The 24,094-nt window shown below is 40.0% G+C and overlaps 2 protein-coding genes across 7 annotated transcripts; both read left to right on the top strand.

The window, feature by feature from the left end:
• The first annotated feature begins 1,604 nt into the window (after positions 1-1,604).
• Positions 1,605-19,421, top strand: LOC113041121 (oxysterol-binding protein-related protein 2-like). Of its 5 annotated transcripts, none has more exons than XM_026199468.1 (14): positions 1,606-1,712; positions 11,623-11,758; positions 12,669-12,792; positions 13,037-13,112; positions 13,376-13,510; positions 13,750-13,847; positions 14,029-14,211; positions 14,886-14,993; positions 15,089-15,178; positions 15,541-15,667; positions 16,510-16,632; positions 17,200-17,323; positions 17,426-17,516; positions 17,586-19,421. In XM_026199468.1, exons 2-14 carry the CDS (start codon positions 11,722-11,724, stop codon positions 17,686-17,688), a joined length of 1,419 nt encoding a protein of 472 aa, XP_026055253.1. In that variant the 5' UTR covers positions 1,606-1,712; positions 11,623-11,721; the 3' UTR covers positions 17,689-19,421. The 5 variants fall into 5 exon arrangements, with proteins under 5 accessions (XP_026055251.1, XP_026055249.1, XP_026055253.1 ...); XM_026199467.1 differs by having other exon boundaries at positions 16,507-16,632; XM_026199466.1 differs by having other exon boundaries at positions 1,605-1,712; positions 17,426-19,421.
• A 673-nt stretch (positions 19,422-20,094) lies between these two features.
• On the top strand, positions 20,095-24,086 carry LOC113041123 (proteasomal ubiquitin receptor ADRM1-like). Of its 2 annotated transcripts, none has more exons than XM_026199470.1 (10): positions 20,095-20,246; positions 20,688-20,902; positions 20,980-21,096; positions 21,259-21,382; positions 21,837-21,920; positions 22,059-22,131; positions 22,222-22,481; positions 22,588-22,745; positions 23,596-23,698; positions 23,861-24,086. In XM_026199470.1, the coding sequence occupies exons 2-10, from the start codon at positions 20,693-20,695 to the stop codon at positions 23,962-23,964; spliced, it is 1,233 nt and encodes a 410-aa protein (XP_026055255.1). In that variant the 5' UTR covers positions 20,095-20,246; positions 20,688-20,692; the 3' UTR covers positions 23,965-24,086. The 2 variants fall into 2 exon arrangements, with proteins under 2 accessions (XP_026055255.1, XP_026055254.1); XM_026199469.1 differs by having other exon boundaries at positions 21,834-21,920.
• Positions 24,087-24,094: the final 8 nt, after the last annotated feature.

Below are 24,094 nucleotides of genomic sequence, written 5' to 3'. Positions count from 1 at the left end.
GTAGGTTTTTTTTTTAATGGATGGAGAGAATTCAACCCCAAAATTCAGAAAGAAAAAAAAACACAGGCATGTATTTGTATTTTAGAGAGTGAAATAATTATTTGATCCCCAAGCAAAACATGACTTAGTTCTTGGTGCAGAAACCCTTGTTGGCAAGCTCAGAGGTAAGATGTTTCTTGTAGTTCACCAGGTTTGCACACGTCTCAGGAGGGATTTTGATACAATTCTCTTTACAGATTCTCTCTAATGCTTATGGTTTCTTGGCTGTCGTTTGGCAACTTGAAGTTTCAGCTCCTTCCACAGATTTTCTGACTAAAGGACTGAGGTCTGGAAACTGGCGAGGCCACTCCTTTGTTGCCTTGACAGTTTGTTTCAGGTCACTGTCATGCTGGAAGACCCATCCATGACCCATCTACAGTGTTCTGGCTGAGGGAAGGAGGTACTCGTCCAAGATTTTACAGTACATGGCCCATCCATTTGCTCCTCAATGTAGTGAAGTTGTCCTGTACCCTTAGCAGAAAAACAGTCCCAAGGCAGAATGTTTCCACCTCTGTGCTTGACTGCAGGGATGGTGTCCTTGGGGTCATAGTCAGCATTTCTTTCCCTCCAAACGCATCGAGTCTTTAGCAGGTCATCCTTCCCCATGAAGCAAGATCTTGCACGGAGCTCCAGACTGAGGCTGATTGATGGTTTATTTGTATTTTTTTTCCATTTCTGAATAATCGCACCAACAGTTGTGTCCTCCTCACCAAGCTTCTTGCTGATGGTTTTGTAGCACATTCAAGCTTGTGGACAGGTGTCTTATTCACCTAATGAGCTGACATTAGTAATAACTTCTTAAAGTGACAGGACTAATCTGTGTTCCACATGGACACATAACCAGTCTGTAGGAGACATTATTCTTGCTGGTTGGTAGGGGATCAAATACTTATGTCACTCACTGAAATGAAAATAAATTTCTAACCTTTATGTTTATTTATTTATTTATTTTTTCTGGATTTTTTGGTTGATATTCTATCCATTAAAATAAACCCACCATAAAAATGACAGACTCTTAATTTCTTTGTAAGTGGGCAAATTTACAAAATCAAAAAGGGATCAACTCAATATTTTCACCACTGTATGCACACACTCCATGTTTCAATTACAATATTTATGTGAGCAAAGAGAAAAAAAAGAAAAAGAAAAAAAAAACTACCATAACAAACATAATATAAAATAATGTTTAATTTAATTAAATGTTTAATTTAATTTTGTAGCAGTTCCAGGTAATACCTGCTTGAATTTAAAACAATAACTGTAACAATGACATGTGTTACATTTTGTACAAACTATAGTAACTTTTTAATCGATTTTTGTAAAGAGTTTTGAAATTAATTAAAATAAAATATTTAAATCGTGTATACGTTTATTCGCTATTATATTTGAAACATGTTTATTTTTTGTGTCCCATATTAATTCATTTAAAAATAAATGTTATTGGGGTTAAGTAAGCCAACGCTGCATCATAAACACATTATTGCGCAACCACAAAGCAAACGGTCTTACGTTGACGTAATCCGTCGGGCGACGAAAACCCCGCTCTATAATTGGCCAAGAGGCCCGTCAATCATATCGCCCATATTGGTTTCTTCCGGCTGTAAGTCAGCCCCTCAGCAGCAGCAGCAGCAGCATCCCTGTCCAAGAGAGACGAAATCCGGCCATCATCAAAGGTAACGATTTTCTAATTTAAAAGTAGATCTTTGGACTAATCCACTCCAGTATGCGAAGTTTTAAAGCAACGCTTTCCGGCGGACGAAAAGCCCTCGCGCGTACATAGTAAGTTTGTCAGTTAGCTGCTGGAGCTTTAGCCCGTTAGCATCTGATTATGCCTCCTAACCTAGGAGCTGTCTACATGCACAACACTTCTGAGTGAACAACGATCAATGGCAATACTCAGGGAGTAAACCAGAATGTCTTACAAATACTGTCTAGTTAGGCAGCTCACCAGCCAGCCCAGATGTGAGAGTCATGAGTCTTTTGGTTTTGTTGTCATTTTTCCACGCAGATATTCAAGTTAGACAAACAAAGTCAAACAAATGAACAGAAATCTCCAGAAAGTCCTCGTCTCTTGAGTCTCGGTGTGAGTGTTAGAGCTCGGACCCTGTCATTCAGATGTTGAGGGCTGTTCAGCTGTCATCTCCTCAGCTTGTTTTCCTATTAAAAGTAAACAGACATTTTGTAAACGCTTTGTTTTCCAGGTAATTTCATCCGTTTAAGTATGTTGAGATATTCTGCACCGACATGATCAAGTCTGTGTTATTCCCTTACTTTAAAACGAGTTTTTATTTTCAGCAAGTCATTCCAAACGTCCTATTTGAGCAAAACTGTCAGAATTACAAGGTTTGGATTTATTATTATTATTTGTTATAATGGGAAGTGCTTGTGTATTAGTGTTTGACTTATTTGTGTAGTGTCATATTGAGTCATGTTAGCTCAAAGGCTTGTAAGATGCAAGTCCATTACTGGTGTTAAAGTGGGTTAAAGGGTAGAGTATGGTGAAGTGGGTCTGCCACATGGACCGCTGAACAGTTATTGCTTTATTTCTGCTCCTGAGGTGTTATGTTGTGTGTGGCTTGGGGCCAGTCTGTAAACAGATATAGATGAGTATCAGGCCACATTCCATAGAGTAAAGCAAGGTGTCACTGCTTTGTTTTGTGCATGTGTACATGGAGATTCCCAACACCGCCTTGACTTGCTAACTACCAGTGTGTGTCAGTGTCAGGTATGTGCTTGCACCTCTCCCAAGCAGACTACATTCCTAAGGTCTCAATGAAACTGTGAGTAATGCAAACGACAGTGATTCATTCCACTTCTGAAATATTGTGGATGTTTGTGTGTTTCCCTATTGTCACTTTATTAGGCAGTCATGCCTTTTCAGGTGTTTCCTCTCTGTCACTGGTACCTATGCAAAAAACCTAAACAAATTGTCACAGACTAAACTAATAATTAAATACATGGCTTTATGAACATGTTGTAAATGTACTCACTCTTAGGACATCCAAGCTGTAGATGAGTTTGTTACAGATATATAAATATGTCGATCTGTAACCCATAATGCTTCCTCCCGTGTGAAAGTCCATCTCCTGTTTTCTCACATTGCCATCCATCAACATATTTGTTAACTGTTTTGGACTTTTCTCTTCTGAATGGTACTTGATCTCTCCTGATGACAAGACTACTCAAGATGTTAATCGATGGACTGGAGTTGTGTGGATTTCTTGTGAGTTATATTATTAGCTGTTTTGACTCTTATTCTGACGGCACCCATTCACTTCAGTGGATTCATTGATTAGCAAGTGTAACGTTAAATTCCACCAAATATGTTCGTATATCTGGTATCTACATCTTGGCTGCCCTCTGCCTCTCAGGACAAGTAAATTATGGGGAAAGTTTCTTATTTGGTTAAACTAGTCCTTTAAGAATTTCAGCCAATTTTTTTAAACCGTGTTTTAATACATTTAAATTAATTAAACATAATGCACAATACATTCTGTAGATTTAGAGAAAACAGGTGACTCTGTCCATTACATCCAATCCATTCGGTCAATCCTTCATTTCCCGTAGGGATGCCGGATGAATATCGGCTGATCTCAGGTACCACACCTGCACCTGAGTCTTTAGTTTTCCCGCAGACACATTGTGCATGATTATTGGTTGCCACAGCACCCACATTCGGTCGTCTCTGGTTGCGTTCCTCTCACTCTTGGGAATGCTGTTCCCAGATCAGAGATCATTACTCTAGCACAACAGCGTGTCTTGGGGGACGTCTGAGACGTCTGTGTTATTTTAACTTTTCAGCTGATTGCAGAACACTTGTTTTCTCATGTAGGTGAAAGTGCATCAGAGATAATCTATCAGATTCTGTTGAAGACCTTGAGCAATACTTGTCTTTAATTTCAGAGGACTGATGGTGTCTCCTGTTGACCCTTTGCTTATTTTGACATTGATTGCAAACTGTGTATACATAAGAGGATAGTAGTAACAGCTGCTCTATGTGAAATCACGCACCTGATGGAATTTACCGCTGATTAGAGAACCGGCTTTACTGACGAGATGCACATAACGATCTGCCGATCATGATCGGAGCACCCCTTCTGAATATATATTTATATATACAGTCAGGTCCATAAATATTGGGACATCAACACAATTCTAATCTTTTTGGCTCTATACACCACCACAATGGATTTGAAATAAAAGAACTGCAAACTTGCAGCTTTAATTTGAGGGTATTTACATCCAAATCAGGTGAACTGTCTAGGAATTACAACAGTTTGTATATGTGCCTCCCACTTTTTTTAAGGGACCAAAAGTAATGGTACAATTGGCTGCTCAGCTGTTCCATGGCCAGGTGTGTTATTCCCTCAATATCCCATTTACAAGAAGCAGATAAAAGGTCCAGAGTTCATTTCAAATGTGCTATTTGCATTTGGTATCTGTTGCTTTCAATATGAGATCCAAAGAGCTGTCACTATCAGTGAAGCAAGCCATCATTAGGCTGAAAAAACAAAACAAACCCATCAGAGAGATGGCAGAAACATTAGGTGTGGCCAAATCAACTGTTTGGAACTTTCTTAAAAAGAAAGAACGCACCGGTGAGCTCAGCAACACCAACGCCCCTTTCACACTGCACGTCGGACCCGGCAAATTGCCGGAACATTGCCGGGTCGCCTTCTGTGTGAAAGCAAACATGTCCCGGGATTGATTCCGGTATTGAACCCGGGTCAGGGACCTAAGCCCCTTTCACACTGCCATTCCAGCAAATACACAGGTAAAGTGTTCCGGCAACTGTTCCCGGGTGAACAAAAGCCAGATCTAATGCTGTGTCGTAGTGATGATGCTATCGTGAGACTCATTTACCGGCTGTTTTGATGGAAGATCAATGTTCGTGACAAAAAAAAATATGTGCAAACTGTAATGAAGCAGAGATCAGTTAGTTCCTCACTTTCCGCGCTGACGCCGAGATCGTTTGCTTGCTTCAGTGAAAGTATAACGTGCATAACGTTTTCGACTCGTACATTACACGTCACGCCGTGATATCACATGTCATTACGGGACCTTTACGGGTTGTGTGTGAAAGCACGCACATATCCCGGGTAATCACTGGTAGTGCAAAATCTAGCGACCCGGGAACAATTGCCGGAACACTTTACCCCTGTATTTGCCGGAATCGCAGTGTGAAAGGGGCTCAAAAGACGCGGAAGAACACGGAAAATGACTGTGGTGGATGACCGAAGAGTTCTTTCCCTGGTGAAAAAAACACCCTTGACAACAGTTGGCCAGATCAAGAACACTCTACAGGAGGTAGGTGTATGTGTGTCAAAGTCGACAGTCAAAGAGAAGACTTCACCAGAGTGAATACAGAGGGTTCACTACAAGACGTAAACCATTGGTGAGCCTCAAAAACAGGAAGGCCAGATTAGAGTTTGCCAAGCAACATCTAAAAAAGCCTTCACAGTTCTGGAACAACATCCTATGTATAGATGAGACAAAGATCAACTTGTACCAGAGTGATGGGAAGAGAAGAGTATGGAGAAGGAAAGGAACTGTTCATGATCCAAAGCATACCCACCTCATCAGTGAAGCATGGTGGTGGTAGTGTCATGGCCTGGGCACGTATGGCTGACAATGGAACTGGTTCTCTTGTATTTATTGATGATGTGACTGCTGAAAAAAGCAGCAGGATTAATTCTGAAGTGTTTCGGACAATAGTATCTGCTCATATTCAGCCAAATACAGTGGTGGTAAGTAACGAAGTAAAAATACTTCACTACTTTACTTAAGTATTTTTTTCGGGGATCTGTACTTTACTTGAGTGTGTTTTATTAGCATCTACTTTCACTATTACTCCACTACTTTATTAAAGACAAAGTTTACTTTTTACTCCGATATATTTCCCCATGCCCGCTTCAAGTATTTATTACACTGATTTTACAAACCAATGAAAAATTTGGTTTTCTTTTGAAAAATAGAATGCGCGACTTCGCGAGTTCTTTGCCAAAATACGCTCACGCAGTGCAAGATGACCGCTAAAATAGGTGATAAGATGACCGCAATGATCCCGAGATTCCCAACAGGGATCACCCATGGCCATATCTCAAGGATATGTTTGAATTCACTGAAGTCAAGGGAGATTCTTATTGGCTGAAAGTCTTCTTTGCCTGCCACGGGTGAATTAAATTTCAGTAGGGCTGTGCAAAAAATCGAATGTGATTTTCATGCTCATCTCATCAGTTAAGACTATTACTCCTGTAATTAGAAGTATATATCTCCAGCACGTGCATTCAGATCAGGGTTGCCAGGTTTTCACAACAAATCCTGACCAGTTGCTTATCAAAACTAGTCCAAAACTAGCACAAATGCGTTTCCAGGATAAAAAATTGCTTCCCGGGGTTAAAACATATGTTTATTGGGAGGGTTGCCTTGGTAAAATTCACATTTTAGGCGCTAAATATCAAGTTATTGGGATTGGGTTTTCTTCGATCAGCGGACATGAAAAACAACCACGGACTTGGCAACACTGGTTCAGGTGGAGCGGCAGTTACTACACTGAGCCGTAGTCCACCGACAACTAACACAAAATTGCTTTCAAAATCGAGAAAAAAAAATCACATTTTGTGTAGATTGTCAGTGAATTACGGCTCTGTGTATGTATGCCAACCAGTGTTTCCAAGTCTGTGGTTGTTTTTTATGTCTGCAGGTCAAAGGGACAATACCAATAATGTGATATTTAGCCCCTAAAATGCGAATGACAGAATTTTCATTTTTGGGAGAACTAACTCTTTAAAAAGGTGGTTTTTCCTCATTGATATTCTGAAACAGTCTTATCTTGTATCTTGCACATCTTCTGTTTGATGCTGCTATGATGTTATGGAAAAGAAAATTGAAAGTTCAATATGAGAATGAGAAGTTGTCGTCATAGCACAAAGCCCCTCCCTCGAAATCACAGTCTCCGCCATATTAGAAGAATACCGGCGGCGAAACAGGATTGTTTACATGTTGTTAACTCTGTATTAGAGGAGGTTCTCGCAATTCTGCATGGTTTTACCATCCCTTGAAGTTACTGCTGCGTTAAAAACTGCTCCAGTACCTCTCACGACACATATGGAAAACATAGGAACAATGGAATACAGTTTTTTTATGTTACACCAAGCGCAAAACAGCGGTATTTGGAGAAGCTCTCAAGCATCCAAAATATCGACCCAATGTCCATATGTGTGCACAGAGGTAAATTGTTCAGGTCTCTGTGGCGCTGCAGGGAGCTCGTATGGGTCGATATTTCGGATGCCTGAGAGCTTCTCCAAATACCGCTGTTTTGCGCTTGGTGTGAGCTTGTTCCTGTAATGTCCCCTTTCTTTCGCCTTATGTTTTTGCATTGCTTTACTTTTTCTTTCTCGTATTCGTAGATCCGTCTCGATCTGTTCCGCCGACAAAATAAATGCGCAAAAATTAAAGATCTCTGAAATGTTTAGTTGCGCCTCTGTGAAGTTCTGAAGGCATTGCCCCTGGTAACCGATAGCGTATCCTGCCATCATGGGCGATCAGCTCAGACCCCTCCCAAATCAACCCAAATCGGCACGTGACTCCTCACTCTCAATACTGCGATAAGGTGCTTCATTGTCTCTTTTGATTGTAAATCTAACAAATTCTTAAGTATCCATCTCATCATTTGTTCAATTAAAACACTGCATATCACTCCCAAAACAACTGATCTGCTTAATTATTGATATTTACAGTTAATTTGAATACTTACTTTTTACTTCCGGTACTTAAGTATATTTTAAATTGGATACTTTTGTACTTTTACTCAAGAGATGTTTGAATGGAGGACTTTCTACTTTTAGTGGAGTCATAATTTATTTAGATACAGTATTGTTCAAAATAATAGCAGTACAATGTGACTAACCAGAATAATCAATGTTTTTAGTATATTTTTTATTGCTACGTGGCAAACAAGTTACCAGTAGGTTCAGTAGATTGTCAGAAAACAAACAAGACCCAGCATTCATGATATGCACGCTCTTAAGGCTGTGCAATTGGGCAATTACTTGAAAGGGGTGTGTTCAAAAAAATAGCAGTGTCTACCTTTGACTGTACAAACTCAAAACTATTTTGTACAAACATTTTTTTTTTCTGGGATTTAGCAATCCTGTGAATCACTAAACTAATATTTAGTTGTATGACCACAGTTTTTTAAAACTGCTTGACATCTGTGTGGCATGGAGTCAACCAACTTGTGGCACCTCTCAGCTGTTATTCCACTCCATGATTCTTTAACAACATTCCACAATTCATTCACATTTCTTGGTTTTGCTTCAGAAACAGCATTTTTGATATCACCCCACAAGTTCTCAATTGGATTAAGGTCTGGAGATTGGGCTGGCCACTCCATAAGATTAATTTTGTTGGTTTGGAACCAAGACTTTGCCCGTTTACTAGTGTGTTTTGGGTCATTGTCTTGTTGAAACAACCATTTCAAGGGCATGTCCTCTTCAGCATAGGGCAACATGACCTCTTCAAGTATTTTAACATATGCAAACTGATCCATGATCCCTGGTATGCGATAAATAGGCCCAACACCATAGTAGGAGAAACATGCCCATATCATGATGCTTGCACCTCCATGCTTCACTGTCTTCACTGTGTACTGTGGCTTGAATTCAGAGTTTGGGGGTCGTCTCACAAACTGCCTGTGGCCCTTGGACCCAAAAAGAACAATTTTACTCTCATCAGTCCACAAAATGTTCCTCCATTTCACTTTAGGCCAGTTGATGTGTTCTTTGGCAAATTGTAACCTCTTCTGCACATGCCTTTTTTTTAACAGAGGGACTTTGCGGGGGATTCTTGAAAATAGATTAGCTTCACACAGACGTCTTCTAACTGTCACAGTACTTACAGGTAACTCCAGACTGTCTTTGATCATCCTGGAGGTGATCATTGGCTGAGCCTTTGCCATTCTGGTTATTCTTCTATCCATTTTGATGGTTGTCTTCCGTTTTCTTCCACGTCTCTCTGGTTTTGCTCTCCATTTTAAGGCATTGGAGATCATTTTAGCTGAACAGCCTATCATTTTTTGCACCTCTTTATAGGTTTTCCCCTCTCTAATCAACTTTTTAATCAAAGTACGCTGTTCTTCTGAACAATGTCTTGAACGACCCATTTTCCTCAGCTTTCAAATGCATGTTCAACAAGTGTTGGCTTCATCCTTAAATAGGGGCCACCTGATTCACACCTGTTTCTTCACAAAATTGATGACCTCAGTGATTGAATGCCACACTGCTATTTTTTTGAACACACCCCTTTCAACTAATTCAACTAATTGCCCAATTGCACAGCCTTAAGAGCGTGCATATCATGAATGCTGGGTCTCATTTGTTTTCTGAGAATCTACTGAACCTACTGGTAACTTGTTTTCCACGTAGCAATAAAAAAATATACGAAAAACCTTGATTATTCTGGTTAGTCACATTGTACTGCTATTATTTTGAACAATACTGTACATCTACTTTTACTTGAGTATAACTTCTGAGTACTTTTACCACCCCTGGCCAAATGCTTCAGAACTCATCGGACGGCGATTCACAGTGCAGAGGGACAAAAATATATGAAACCCGAACTATATAAAAACTGTTGTAATTCCTACACCGTTCACCTGATTTGTATGTAAATACCCTCAGATTAAATCTGAAAGTCTGCAGTTAAATAGTTAATTTCATTTCAAATCCATTGTGGTGGTGCATAGAGCCAAAAAGATTAGAATTGTGTCCATGTCCCAATATTTATGGATCTGACTGTATATGCAAACATTTTTCTTCTTATCCAGCTCAGTCAACCAATAGAAAATTCTATATACAGGATACAAATTTGTTATATTTCATAACTCTTTAAGTATTCATTTATGCTCTGTAATGCCTGTTTCCAAATAAGGTTGTATATGAAAATGTTCCTATTATGTTCAATGGAGATAAGGAAGTCGTGCATGGTTGGAACAAAATGAGGGTTAGTCAATGATGGCAGTTTTTTTTAAATATATATATATATATATATATATATATATATATATAGATAGATAGATAGATAGATAGATAGATAGATAGATAGATAGATAGATAGATAGATAGATTAACTCACACCTTCACATCCCTTTTCTTTGAATCCCAACCGTCTGCATTTTTTGAAAAACTGTTCTTGTTAAGAGTTGGTCTGACCTTGACACATACAGCTGAAAGTTGTCTTCCACACTGTAGTTAGGCTCATTTCCTACACTCTGATTTACTCATGAGTTACCCTTGTGGCCTGACCCCTGACTTCTCCCTCTTAAAAACTCATTAATAACCTTGACCTGCACTGAGGCAAACAATTCCCAATTGAAAACAAGCATCACATGGTTTGGGTCATCAGAAAACAGTTAGGCCTTACAAAACTGTTGAGATGCTTTTGAATAGCTGTTTGAAACTTATGCTGAACAATGAGTTTATTCATACGTGCAAGGAAAACTGAATTTTAATATCATCTAAATTTAAAATTCGAGTGATATTTGCTTAACCAGACTTTATCTTCTGGTGGAAACATCAGACTTCTCCAATCTTTTAGTCCACTTTAACCTTGCACCTTTCTTAAAATCGATTGCAAGCTCGCATTCATTTGGAGTAAAACAGCCATATGTCTAAATTCAGCCAACAGCTGATGGATGAAACGCAATAAAGAAGTCCTCTGCCCTGCTTTCCCCCCCCCAATACATTATGTTCTGATGTAGAAAAGAAAGAGCTCTGTCATAATTTAAAATGTATTTCCTAATATCGAAGATTGGTTGTTCTAAAGAACATGTCTGATAAGGTTTATTATTAAAAAGCAATAAACATTGCATAACATATACTTGTAGGCTGGCACCTTGCTTTGCGTATCTGATCTGATAGTGGGTAGGCTTACTGACTTTGAATTTCCTGTATGAGATGGGCAAGAAGTCATAATGGTTAAAGAAAGAAGTGAGGCAATGAAGAACTCTTCAGTACTGCTTGATTTGTCTTTGTTTTTTGTATTATTTAAAGAGTTGTCCTGGGGCTGTAATCAAACTGCTAATTGCTCTCCAGTAATTTGTGCTAAGGGAATTTGCTGAGCACAAATGGTAATCTACTAGAACAGACCGGGAAAGACATTCAGCAAGCTTTCTTTAATTAACTCCGCAATGGATACATGAAGTTGCGTAGCTGGTTAATAGACTTTAACTGTGGTAGAAGCATTCCCCTCAGCTCTCATCTAGACTAAGATAAGGCTGTTCCTTATGCCTCACAGTATAGGTCTGTCTGTCAGGTTACACTCTTTGGAAGTAGACAGCCCAAAGTTAAGTTCTATATCAAATGGGTTCCTGCATACAAGCCCATGGGAGGAGACCCACACTGGCTCCACCTCTCAGTTAAAGTGCGGCTGGTTAGTTTCAGTCAAACATGACAGATGAATGTAGGCTCTAAGATCATTGGAGAAACAGGTGAACGATGGGATTTTTGTCCAGTTCAGTGGATTCCAAGGTTGAGTTGTTCTCTTGTTTGTGAGTCCAGTTTTGATTTTTTCGTCTCTCCACAGGTGTCCCCTGTTTTGGATGTGGTAACAAGTCTCCAGAGACAAGAAAGTGAAAGCGAGATCATGTTTTAGAGACCTCGTGTTGGCAGCCCATCATCTACAATGAACAATGAAGACGAGTTCTATGATGCTGTCACAGGTAAGACATCAAAATAGGGGTGAGATCCTTTTGGGGTAGCGGCGTGTTTGTTTTGGTGATTTGAAATATCAACATTGGCTACCAGAAATCACTTACCCCACCTTTAATGACAGAATTTTCATTTTGGGTGAACTATCCCTTTATATTGATTCATGATCCAAAGTTGTTTGTAACTTCACCTCTGTGACACAAGCCCATCCAGAGCTGTCACATGTCATGAAGATTGACATTTACACACAGCAGTAATAAACAGACGATCTAATTTGTCCTCTATTGTTAGTGTTTTGGCCACTGTGGACTTTAGCCTTCAGTCTTGTGTGTTAATGACAGAGTGGCTGCCGTTCTGGTGTCTGCTTACCGCTGGCTGTTGATGACTTCAATTATGTAGTGCTGTGTTCAGATGGACTGATGGCTTCTGTCATTGCTGAGATGAAATGAGATGGAAAATAATGTGATGAATAAATAAACAAGGCGATACAGGGACCTTGGCAGGCCATTGTGCTGGGCTCCTGAAGTCTGATATCAAAAGTTGCTTATATCAGATGGTACAAAATGTGGAGGAAACTATGTTATTAAATAGTGCCATAGTTGATATCAGATGTACAGAAGATGTATGGTGAGGTGTTCTGTATTTAATGTTCCAAACATTTTAAGAAATGTATTTGTAAGGGCGATATATCAATGAATATATCAGTTTTTGGTCCATATATATTTTATGTTTGCTGTGCCTAAAAAAAATAAAATATTAATGAAAATGTATTAACTATTAATTATTTCGCTTAATTGTGCAGCTTTGATTTTATATATTTAATCTAATTAATTTTGAAGAGTAAAATGTTTCATGATTTTGAACACTTTAACGTTGCAGACAGTCATGTCTCTCTGAATAAGACGTGCTTGTGTGTCCCAGGCTTGGATTCAGACGAGTCGTGTGAAGGCACATCAGACGCCAGTTTTAAAGATGCTGTAGTGTATGACGGCGCTCAGAAGAACAATGGAGCGGTTCCTCAGGAGAACGGAATTAAGAAGCACAGGTACAGCCAGATTCCAGCGCTGTGACCCGTGTGCTCTTTGTCTCAGCCTTTAATCTCTCTCTCTCTCTCTCTCTCTCTCTCTCTCTCTCTCTCTCACTCGCTCTCTTCTCTTTCTCAAGATTCTTATTGTTCATCTTGTCTTTACAGTTCATTCTCATTCATTAATAATCTGTACATCTGCATAGTTCTACATATTAGTACACCTAATGTTTATGAATGGGAAAACGTTCTCCTGCCCTCTTAGGTCGTCTCTTCCTGCCCCCATGTTCTCCAGGAGTGATTTTAGTGTGTGGAGCATTCTCAAGAAATGTATTGGACTGGTAAGGATAAATAAAGAATCATTTTAGCAGCAACATGTCAAGCTGACATTCAAAAACCATATCTCAGGTCCTTCTCTTGTTCATTTTGCACTCAGTCCAGCTGTTTTTTCATTCAAGAATCTGCATTCCCTTAAAGAACAGTTCTAAACACTGTCTAATAGACATAACGCTGAAGCACTATTCACCCTGAAGAACTATTAGTAAAGTAGTTTGAAAGCACGATTTGTGAAGTTGTAGTGATGTTTGCTGGTGCTGTTCTCTAGGAGCTGTCCAAGATCACCATGCCCATTGTGTTCAATGAGCCCCTGAGCTTTCTACAGAGAATCTCGGAGTATATGGAGCACACATACCTCATCCAGAAAGCCTGCTCACAGACCGACTCTTTAGAGAGGATGCAGGTGAGACACACGCACTTCTTAAAGGCAGAGGTTCCTGGAGGGCCACAGCTCTGCACAGTTTAGAGTTTGAGTTTGAGACCATTGCCTTAAAGGCAGATTGTTGTGCTTGGATTGTAAAATACGTTTATCATTTCAATATAAGCTAGGGCTGGGTCATTATTGAGAGTAATCATAATATACATTAAATTGTGAGGCAGTTGGTGAATTCCAAACCTGTTTTCTGTCTCTTTTTTTTAAAGACGGTAGCTGCCTTTGCTGTGTCTGCAGTCGCTTCTCAGTGGGATAGAACTGGAAAACCTTTCAACCCGCTTCTAGGAGAAACCTATGAACTCACACGGTAAAGGCACATGAGCAGAGAGTTTAATACCAAACTATGCTGATAAGATTTGAGGATGTTGTTTAATGTGGGTTGGATCAGAATTGGTCTGGAGGGAAACTGGTGTCTGTCATTTATGGAACTCTACTTCTCCTTCCCCTAAATGCTTCCTTCCTCCTCTCTTGTTGGCTTCTGTTCTCAGAGAGGATCAGGGTTTCAGACTGATCTCGGAGCAGGTGAGTCACCATCCTCCAATCAGTGCATTTCACACTGAGAGTCTGACGGGAGACTTCGTGTTCCACGGCTCCATCTACCCCAAACTCAAGTTCTGGGGCAAAAGTGTGGAGGCGGAGCCTAAAGGGACCATCACGCTAGAGCTTTACAAGTGAGCGTGCCATCTCTAAGTGCACACACGTCCAGAGTAGACCATGACCGAGAGATTCCCTGGTTTATATTTGGTTTTGCTTTTCATTTATTATTATTAGTATTATTATTGGGGGGGGGGGGGGGTTTTGTGTGGCTTTTTTTAGATTTGTTTTGCTTTAAATGGCTCCTTTTTCATTTTTGTTTTTGTTTGATATTACATTTTAAATGTTATGGGGTGTGTCGTGTTTGTTGTGGCTTTATTTATTTATTTTATTATTTTTTTGTTTGGGGCTTTCTATTTGTTTAATAATAATAATAATTAAGTATTTTTACACTTTTTTGGGGGGTGGAGTGTGTTACTTTTTGTTTATTTTTTTGTTTTTTTTGCAATCTGCCTATTTTTTGTTTGATATTATATTTTATTGCTTGGGGAGGTTTTTTTTTGGTTTTGTTTTGGGCTTTTTTTGTTTTTGATACAACATTTTTAATGTAGTTAATGGTGTTTTTGTGTACTTTTAGCTAACTTCCTTGCTATTTTTGTGTTCATGAAAAGGTTTGATTGAATGAGTGAGATTTTTCTTGGATTGAGTGGTTGGATTTGAGAGCTAAGGGTTCTGGGGTTGCTGAGTAACTGCCTGCTCACTTACGTGTGTGTGTGTGTGTGTGTGTGTGTGTGTGTGTTTATCCTCTCAGGCATAAAGAGGCATACACATGGACAAACCCTTTCTGCTGTGTACACAATATAATTCTTGGTAAACTCTGGATTGAACAGTATGGCACTGTAGAAATCGTCAATCACAGGTAAAGTCAGACTGTTCAGTTTTTATGATCCATCTACTTTATTGTGAATTCACATGGCTAGGTCTAAATAATAAATGTGATGTGTGATTGGTTAGTACTGGAGAGAAGTGTGTGCTGAACTTTAAACCCTGTGGGATGTTTGGAAAGGAGCTGCACAGAGTTGAAGGTTACATCCAGGATAAGAGGTGAGATCCTGACTCACTTGATTTAAATGAGGAAATTGTTGCACTGATCAATATATCAGTTGTCTTGGATTTATTCTTACACCTAGCACCATTACACAAAAGAGCAAATGTGTTCTGTTATTGGTTTCATTATAGAAATGCACTATTTGCAATCAGTCTCTAGTCATTTATCCTTTTTTTTTTCTTTTTCTTTTTTTTTTTGATAACGTGACTGATATGACTTTGAAACAATGATGAACTTTAAGATTTTATAGTTTACAGTTTAGAAAACACACCTTTGATACCCGTGACATTAAGCACTGATTTTCTTTATTCTTTTTTATTTAATAAGCGCATGTCTCCTGTTATTTTCTCACATCCAGTAAGAAGAAGCGCTGTGTGATCTATGGGAAATGGACCGAGTGTATGTGGAGCGTCGACCCACAGGTGTACGAGGCCCATCGGAAACTCGAGAAGAAAGGAGCAACAGACACTAAAAAACAGAAACAGGTGTGAAAGATAAGAGTTGACCACTCGTGCTGCTTAAGTAGAACTAAAGCAAAGCTCTCTGTGTGTTCAAGGTAACAGAGAGAGACGTAGACTAGTATCTTTAGGAGGTGTAGACATCTTAGACTGTCTGTAGTGATTCATGCACATGCTGTGAATAATAGTGTTGTTTTAGGTTTCCTGAACTGTTTGTATTGGTGTGTGTGTGTGGTTTAAATGTGCTATTGTGTGAATACAGAAGAGCTGTGTGTAGGTGTAGAGAGAGCAGGTGTGTTAAAATACTCATTACGCCTCAGACCTTTGCCTCTGTTCAGGTTTTTGTCCGTTCATATGTTTATTTGAACACGTGTCTCTTTACATGACAACACACCCAGCTGATTGCTGTATTTAACAGTCAATGAGTGTGGGATGCACACATTGTGACCTAATATGGTCGCCATCATCCTCACGTCATTCCAAACCTGACTGGCAGTTCCTCTCCTGTGGAACACAAAAGTAGATCCTTTGAGAAATGTCTCTAAAATGTTTTATTTCACAGGACAGAATGGTCACCCTGAGGTTTTTTAAGAATATCTTCTTTTGTGTTTTGCAGAACAAACTAAGTAACCAAGTGACGCCTATTTTAAACAAGAAAAGCCCGAGCTGACTTTTCAAGCCAAACATTTCACAAATATAACTTTCATTTTAAATGATAAAACAGTATATGCGCTGGAGAGGGCACTTGATTCGACATCGTGTCTAATGCGTTTATGCTATTTCTGAATACTAGGTGTTATGTGATTTAATAAGAATTAAAGCATGTTAGGGAAAGCTGTTGTGTTTAATCTATGTACTTGCACCAGCAGGAAGAGCCAGAAGCCGTCAACGAGGATGCCGATGAAATGCCTGAAGTGCAGGAGACTGTGGCAGTGATTCCTGGTAGCACATTATTATGGAGAATATTCTCAAGGCCGCCTCATTCAGCAGAGGTACACACACACACACACACACACACACTCATGTTCATGTGTGGAGGCCTGAAGGCACAGACACATCAACACATGTCTTTAGATAAAAAAAACCAGTCAAACAAACGGATGCTTTCTTAAAAAGTGATGTACACTATTGTTTAAAAGTTTGGGCTTGGTGCAATAATAATTATTATTTTTCTTTTCATTCTATTTGAATGTTTAAAACTGTAAGTTGAATTTTCAGCATCGTTCCTCCAGTCTTCAGTGTTACACGATCCTTAAGAAATCATTCTAATATGCTGATTTGCTCAATAGTTTTCTTATATTCAGTGTTGAAAACTTAATATTGCTGCTTAATATTTTGGTGAAAACCATGTTTTTTTCAGTATTGTTTAATGAATAGAAACTTCGAAAGAACAGCATTTATTTCAAATGAATCAATATCTATACTGTTACTTTTGATCAATTTAACACATCCTTACTGAATAAACGTATTAATTTCTTACAGATCATACATTTTACTGACCCTAGACTCTTGAACAGTAGTGTAGTAATGGTGCTCTGTCTGATTCGGTTCTCTTCTAGATGTATAACTTCACTAATTTTGCCATGACGCTGAATGAGCTGGAGCCTGGCATGGGAGGAGTGCTGGCACCAACAGACTGCCGCCTGCGGCCTGACATCAGAGCCATGGAGAACGGCTACATGGGTAACGAAGTCATTAAAACCCCAAACCAGCGCTACAGCGCCCCCTATTGTTCACGCATGCTAAACCTTAACATTGGATTTCTTTGACTGGGTGTTTGTGCAGATGAAGCCAGCAGAGAAAAGGAGAGACTGGAACAGAAGCAGAGAGCAGCTCGTAAAGAGCGGGCCAAAGATGGTGAAGAGTGGTCGACTAGGTCAGTGCTGCTCCTTTTTCACTGTTTTTACTGTTATGCAACATTTTTAACCTCTTCTACTGTTTTTAGGTGGTTTCAGTTAGGGACAAATCCGTATACAGGATCACAGGACTGGCTGTACACTGGCGGCTACTTTGATAGGCAATACACAGACTGTCCTGATATCTACTGATGAGGAGCACCTCCTTCCTCCCTCGCTCTCTCCCCGTCTACAACAGCCCTCTGCACGATGCACCATCAACAATGATAGCGCTTATGCTCACATCAAACTGAGCTGCCTCCATCTTCAGCACTTGTGTTTATGATTTGTGTTTTTGTCCTTTGTCTCACTTCCCATCAACCCTGTAGGTTTTCTCAACTGAGGAAAGCATCGAAACCGCAGTGGGAGAACCATTTGCCTTTGAACGTACGAACCCCTCATCAGAGATGTAGTTATATCGCCAATAAAATGTGACTGATGTGCTTTGGACGTTTCCCATGTACAGTAGGTGTTTAACGTATGAAAAGTAATTCCAGATGTTTAGTGTTTGGCAAGCACTGAGCCACCTCTGATCCAGCTGTGTGTAGAGAGTCAAGGTGATGAAGAATTAATGAAATAACTACATTAATAATGTTTAGAGGACGGTGATGAATGAACTGTGTGTGTGTGCGTGCGTGCGTGGCAATTAATGTAAAAAGCCATAGATTTTATTTTAATTGGTACAATATTTTGCATTGTCAGATTCAGTTTAAATTTGTGTGTAGTTTCCTCATCACGTGTTCATTATGGTGAAGCGTTTTAAAAATGGCCTCAAAGCTCTCTTTCTTTTTTCTTTTCACTTGATTGTTTCCACAGAGACTCATGGGATGTAAAATAGGCTGATTGTACTGACATTCACTAAGGCTTTGTTGACAAACTGTAAATGTACATATTCATATTTCACCATTTTTCTAATGTATTGGTGTCGCACTAAATTGTTCCTCAAGCACTATGGATTGAATTAGTTTTATGTCAACTAGGGTGTCACTAGGGTTATTTTATTCATCAGCATTTGCATCTGTTATCACTGTTCTCAACTATAAACGTGTACACTGTGTATTTGAGAAACCAGCTAAATCTATGCAACCCATCGAACTGCTCCAAGCCCACATAATTATGAATGTACAGAATGGCAGCTTATGGAAGTGTAAATATAACCTACATCTTATCTGAGAGAGTATTTCTTGCCTGAAGTAGATGCCATGAAAGGGATTTTGCACCATTCTCATGTAGAGACGATCTGAAGCGTGTAGCTCATATGAGCTGGTTTGAAGCACACTAATGTGTTTTATTTCCCACAGTGCCTGACTTTCAATGCCCCTGCCAGTCACTCTCACTAGTACTTTATCTTGAGATGTTTGTTCCCTATTTATGTTTCATTTGAATATGTGAGACATTTGATTTGGTTTTCTAACCCTCTTTCCCCTTGTCTGAGTACTAATTGTAAACGGGAATATAGTCTTTTCAATGCACACAACATTCAGTACACTACTTGTTTTGCATCCTGTATTGTATTAAATTTACATTAGATTTTTTTGAAAACTAGCATTGTAAAACTAATATTCCACAATTAAACTACAGAGTTTATTTTTATGCGGCTTTGTGTAAGTGGAATTAGCATTCCTCTTCACCGGATGTCATATTTTCAGTGTGTGAATGTATTTTCCAATGCTGCACATACTGTAGATCTCTAGCAATCACAAGCACATAGCTCCTTGTTTTTTTTTTATGTGTCTGAACTAAAGGTATTTTCTCTGTGAGATGGGGGTTACACTTCATTTTTGAACAGAGTTAATGGAGATGTCATACTGATGAGAACAAATTCTACTAATTGAAATTTTAGTTTGAACATGTCTTTTGGAATAATAAAAAACAGATTGATGAAACCTCTCCGTTGCATTCCTTTAAAAGTAAGAAATCTGGCTGTGTTTTGAAGAAGTCTTTGTGGATTAATATTTTAGATTTTGTTAGGCTGAATATTGGTATTTGATGAGTAATTAAATAAAAAGATGATTTATTTCGATAGTGATACTGAATGCATGTTGTAAATGTATTGCACGCATAGAAATGTGGGTTTGTACTAACGTAGCACAGGGGAGTTAAAATCAATTCCTGGAGGACTGTAGTCCAGCAGTTTAGAATCAACCCTAATTAAACACTCCTGATCCAACTAATCAAGTCCTTCAGGCTTATTTTAAAGCTGCATGAATTGAGCAGGGTTGGAACTAAACTCTTCAGGGCTCCGGCCCTCCAGAAACTGAGTCTGACAGACCTGATGTACTGTAGCATGACACATGCATGTTTGGGTTCCAAAAACACAGATGACTTGAATAAATGTAGTGATCATTTCCCTGCAAAATAGTGTCATTTCATTTTGTTCTCTGTCGTGAAAATTAATTCGTAGAAACGATATCCTCTGGAAAAAGTACTAATAACGTTTTTTCCATCATTGTAAAATGTACAGTGTAGATGTTGCATCGAGGTGAGTGTGCATAAAAAGAAAGCGGCACTGTCTGCACCAGAAGGACGCGTTATTCAGCCAATCAAATGCTTCCTTACACACGAACGTGACCAATAGGAACACTGCTTACAGGATACAGGAAGTCTCACGCCACTTTCACCAGTCTATCTATCTGCAACTCTTCAGCGAGTGTCCCTTAAACGACCCACATCTGCTGCAGGAATCCACGAAAGACTTTACATATACACCGGTATGATACACTTTTATCACAATATGTTATTGTCAGATTTAACGCGGCGCGATGCGTTTAAATACGCACCGGAAACAAAATGCGCACTCACGGTTTAAATGGCAGCTAATGCTAATTGAGTAAAGCGCTTCAGAAGCCAAACAATAAACATACGATTTATTCTTCAACCTGAGGGTGAAACTGTTAATGATGGTGCTATATTATATCTTAAGTTAATATGTAAATGTATCTTTGTACATACACAATCCAGTTGGTGTCTTTCGAAGCTAGCTAGAGTGCTAATAAATCTTGCTGAGTAACTGTGCTCATATCCGTTAGCTTTGTGTTGTTTATCACACTCGTGATGAAGCTGAGCTCTGAGCTCTTTGATAAAACCTGTTTATGTGAATTCAGAAAGCGCTTGAAATAATGTTTTCTCTGTTTGTGTTGTCTGTCCGGCAGTGAGGATGTCGTCTGGAGCTCTGTTCCCCAGTCTGGTATCTGGATCCCGCAGCTCATCCAGTAAATATCTGGTAGAGTTCAGGGCAGGTAAGATGACCCTGAAGGGCAGCACAGTGACCCCAGACAAGCGCAAAGGCACTGTCTACGTCCAGCAGACAGACGACTCTCTCATCCACTTCTGCTGGAAGGACAGGACCTCTGGAAATGTGGAGGATGTAAGAGCTGCTAGCATGCAACCGATGATGTTTCAAATGGATATAGCAGAGTATGATTGTTGATTTTCATGTTTTAGGATCTGATAATATTCCCGGATGACTGTGAGTTCAAGCGGGTGAACCAGTGCACTACAGGACGCGTGTATGTGCTGAAGTTCAAGGCCGGCTCTAAAAGGCTGTTCTTTTGGATACAGGTGAGTAAAAGATTGCTGATGCTCACGATGCATGCTGACATGCAACATTTCAGATTTGCTTTGTCAGAATATAACAAAGTGATGCACTTAAGAGGGAACTGTGAAACCTGATCGGCTCAAGTCAACTTTGTGCATGCTGTTCCATCTCTCATATCTCTTAAGGAGCCGAAAACCGATAAAGATGAGGAGTACTGTCGCAAAGTCAACGAGTACCTGAACAACCCGCCCATGCCAGGCGCTCTGGGCAGCGGAGGAGGTGGAGGCCACGAACTCTCTGCTCTTGGTGGTGAGTGACAGAAGATGGAGAACATGCATCTGACTTTGGGCCTGTCCTAATACTCACACTTGCAGTCTTGGCTACTCGAGAGCGTGTGTGTATACGAGTCAGGGATGCATACTTGTACAAAAAAACCTATTGTGATTTTTGCTGAAAGGTGACGAGTATGCAGATTAGTTGATTTGTTAATCAGTTTTTGAAATTGGGCTGGAGGTTAGGGCGGTTTTGAATTATATTAGTTGAATTTAAAATAAAAATCCACATTCGAATGCGAATTCTAGGTGTGCGTTGAGGCAGCCTGTGATGATCTGAACGTAAACAGTGTTTTTCCGCATGGTGCTGCAGACGTTGTTTATGTCCAGTGGAAGTTCAGCGACTGCAGGTGTCATTTTTGGGACAGACTCATTGTCAAGAAGAGTACTAAGTGAATTTCCCTTTTGTCCATGTTATTTTCTATAAGGAGAAGGTGGTCTGCAAAGCCTGTTGGGTAATATGAGTCACAATCAACTCATGCAGCTGATTGGACCAACAGGACTGGGTGGACTTGGTGAGTTTTATCACTAGCTCTTTATTTTAAAGTAATATTCTACGTCCATGATTGTAAATGCTATTTGAACCGGGCCATATTGCAGATAAAAACGTATAAAAGTTTGAAGTGGGTAAGGATTGTTCTTTTTCACTAAAGGTGCTCTGGCTGGTCCAGGTCTGGCCGGTCTTTTGGGCAGTGGAGGTCCCGCTGCCAGCAGCTCAACCTCGAGGTACATCTTTTGAGTTCTCCGTGCTTATTTCTGCTGCTGTGGTCACACATCTTACTGATCTTATTTAATATCCCTCTTCTGTATACACAGCTCCCGCAGCCAGTCGGCAGCAGTCACTCCCTCCTCTGCATCGGCCGCCCGTCCCAGCTCCACCCAGGCTCCCACCACACCCGTCACCCCTGCTGCTACCTCCACCAGCTCTCCCACCGTGACCCCCACCACCCCTGCTGCCCAGACTCCCTCCGTGCCTGCGGGAGCCCCCTCCAGCACGCAGCCCATCCAGCTGAGTGACCTCCAGAGCATCCTGGCCACCATGAATGTGCCTGCCATGGCCGCAGAGGGGCCGGGAGGTGAGACTCTGACAACTCCTTTTAGAGATCCACCGATATGGATTTTTCTCTAGCCGATGCCGGCTGTATCCCATTCTCTAATATGCTGTGCATTGCTCCTCTGCAGTGGACTTGGCGAGTGTGTTGACCCCCGATGTCATGGCTCCTATCCTGGCTAACGCTGAAGTGCAGCAGAGACTGCTGCCGTACCTGCCGTCAGGAGAGTCGCTCCCGCAGAGCGCCGAAGAGATCCAGAGCACTCTGACCTCTCCACAGTTCCAGCAGGTCACACTCATGCTCAGAATGCACTCAAATCAGTGGCTGTTATTGATGATCACCGTATTATGGTCAAATTCCTGGTAGAATTTTGTTGTGGGTCAAACTGAATCTAATGGGATTCATTATAATTTACCAAAATCAAATTATGAAAGAAAAAAACTGAAAAACTTTAACCCTATGGTGCTGTTCGGGCATTTTTGACCAAAAATATTTTTTCTTAATCTATCAGAATTATATGAAACTTGGTAAAGGTTTTGGCAAAACACCAAGTATAGACATTATTAAAGGTAAAAAGTAAAGTACCATAAAATCCCCTAAAATACAAACAAATAAATAAGCAACACTTATATATGCATCGAAATAATATATGATGCATTCATTTCACTGAAATAAAAAAAAACAACAACATTGAAGTCATTTTTTGAGTAGCACCAATGGGTTACAAATAGTTCACCCAAAAATTAAAATAGTCATCAATCATTCACCCTCATATTGTTTCAGACCTATTTTAATTTCTTTGTTGAACACAAAAGAAGATAATTTTAAAGAACCGAACAGTTGTTGATCCCCATTGACTTTCACAGAAGGGAAAGAAATCCTATGGGGACCATCAACAGTTTAATGACCAGCATTCTTCAAAATATCTGCTTTTATGTTCAATATAAAAGAGAAATTCCTAAAGGTTTGGAATGACATGAGGCATAATGCAACAATTTTCATTTATGGGTCAACAATTCCTCTTAATGCTGGTTGCCACCCATCATAAAGTTTGTGGAAATCTCCATAAATGTTTGTCTTGGGCTTGTGCGTATATTCAGCTTTGATGTGAACCTGCTGTGTGTGTGTGTGTGTGCAGGCGATGAGTATGTTCAGCAGTGCTCTGGCCTCGGGTCAGCTCGGCCCTCTCATGAACCAGTTTGGTCTGCCCTCTGAAGCAGTGGACGCAGCTAATAAAGGAGGTGAGATGTGCGGCTTATCAATCAGCAACATAAAATCTGAATTCAAAATGTATATGAACTTATACGGTAAAGTGCATATCCTGAATTCAGTTTTCACTATTAGTAACAACTACTTCATGTTTGCTACCCACAAGCACTTATTTGCTTTGTCCTGGTGTTCAGATGTAGAGGCGTTTGCCAAGGCCATGGAGGGCAGTGATAGCAAGACCGATGACGGCGAGCCCAAAGACAAGAAAGATGATGACGAGGACATGAGCTTGGATTAGAACAAGCTTCTGAAGTGTTAGTCCCATGCTAGTCTGGGTTGTTTGCCTGTACTCTTATTGATCCACGCATGTGTTTTGTATGTCCAAAGCTACACTATTAAACAACTGAAGCTGTAATTCCAGCTTGTGC

Source organism: Carassius auratus, chromosome 23, assembly GCF_003368295.1.
Source record: "Carassius auratus strain Wakin chromosome 23, ASM336829v1, whole genome shotgun sequence".
NCBI lineage: Eukaryota > Metazoa > Chordata > Actinopteri > Cypriniformes > Cyprinidae > Carassius > Carassius auratus.
The sequence above is the reverse complement of the archived record's forward strand: the minus strand, read 5'-3'. Positions and strand labels throughout refer to the sequence as shown.

Bases quoted from the DNA above. Each gene is read 5' to 3' on its own strand.
- LOC113041121 (XM_026199464.1), top strand. From the start codon at position 11,722: ATGAACAATGAAGACGAGTTCTATGATGCTGTCACAG. The intron at 13,848-14,028 runs GTAAAGGCACAT...TTCTGTTCTCAG, and splicing joins GAAACCTATGAACTCACACG to AGAGGATCAGGGTTTCAGAC. The intron at 14,994-15,088 runs GTAAAGTCAGAC...GTGATTGGTTAG, and splicing joins GTAGAAATCGTCAATCACAG to TACTGGAGAGAAGTGTGTGC.
- LOC113041123 (XM_026199469.1), top strand. From the start codon at position 20,693: ATGTCGTCTGGAGCTCTGTTCCCCAGTCTGGTATCTGGATCCCGCAGC. The intron at 21,097-21,258 runs GTGAGTAAAAGA...ATATCTCTTAAG, and splicing joins GGCTGTTCTTTTGGATACAG to GAGCCGAAAACCGATAAAGA. The intron at 23,699-23,860 runs GTGAGATGTGCG...CCTGGTGTTCAG, and splicing joins GGACGCAGCTAATAAAGGAG to ATGTAGAGGCGTTTGCCAAG.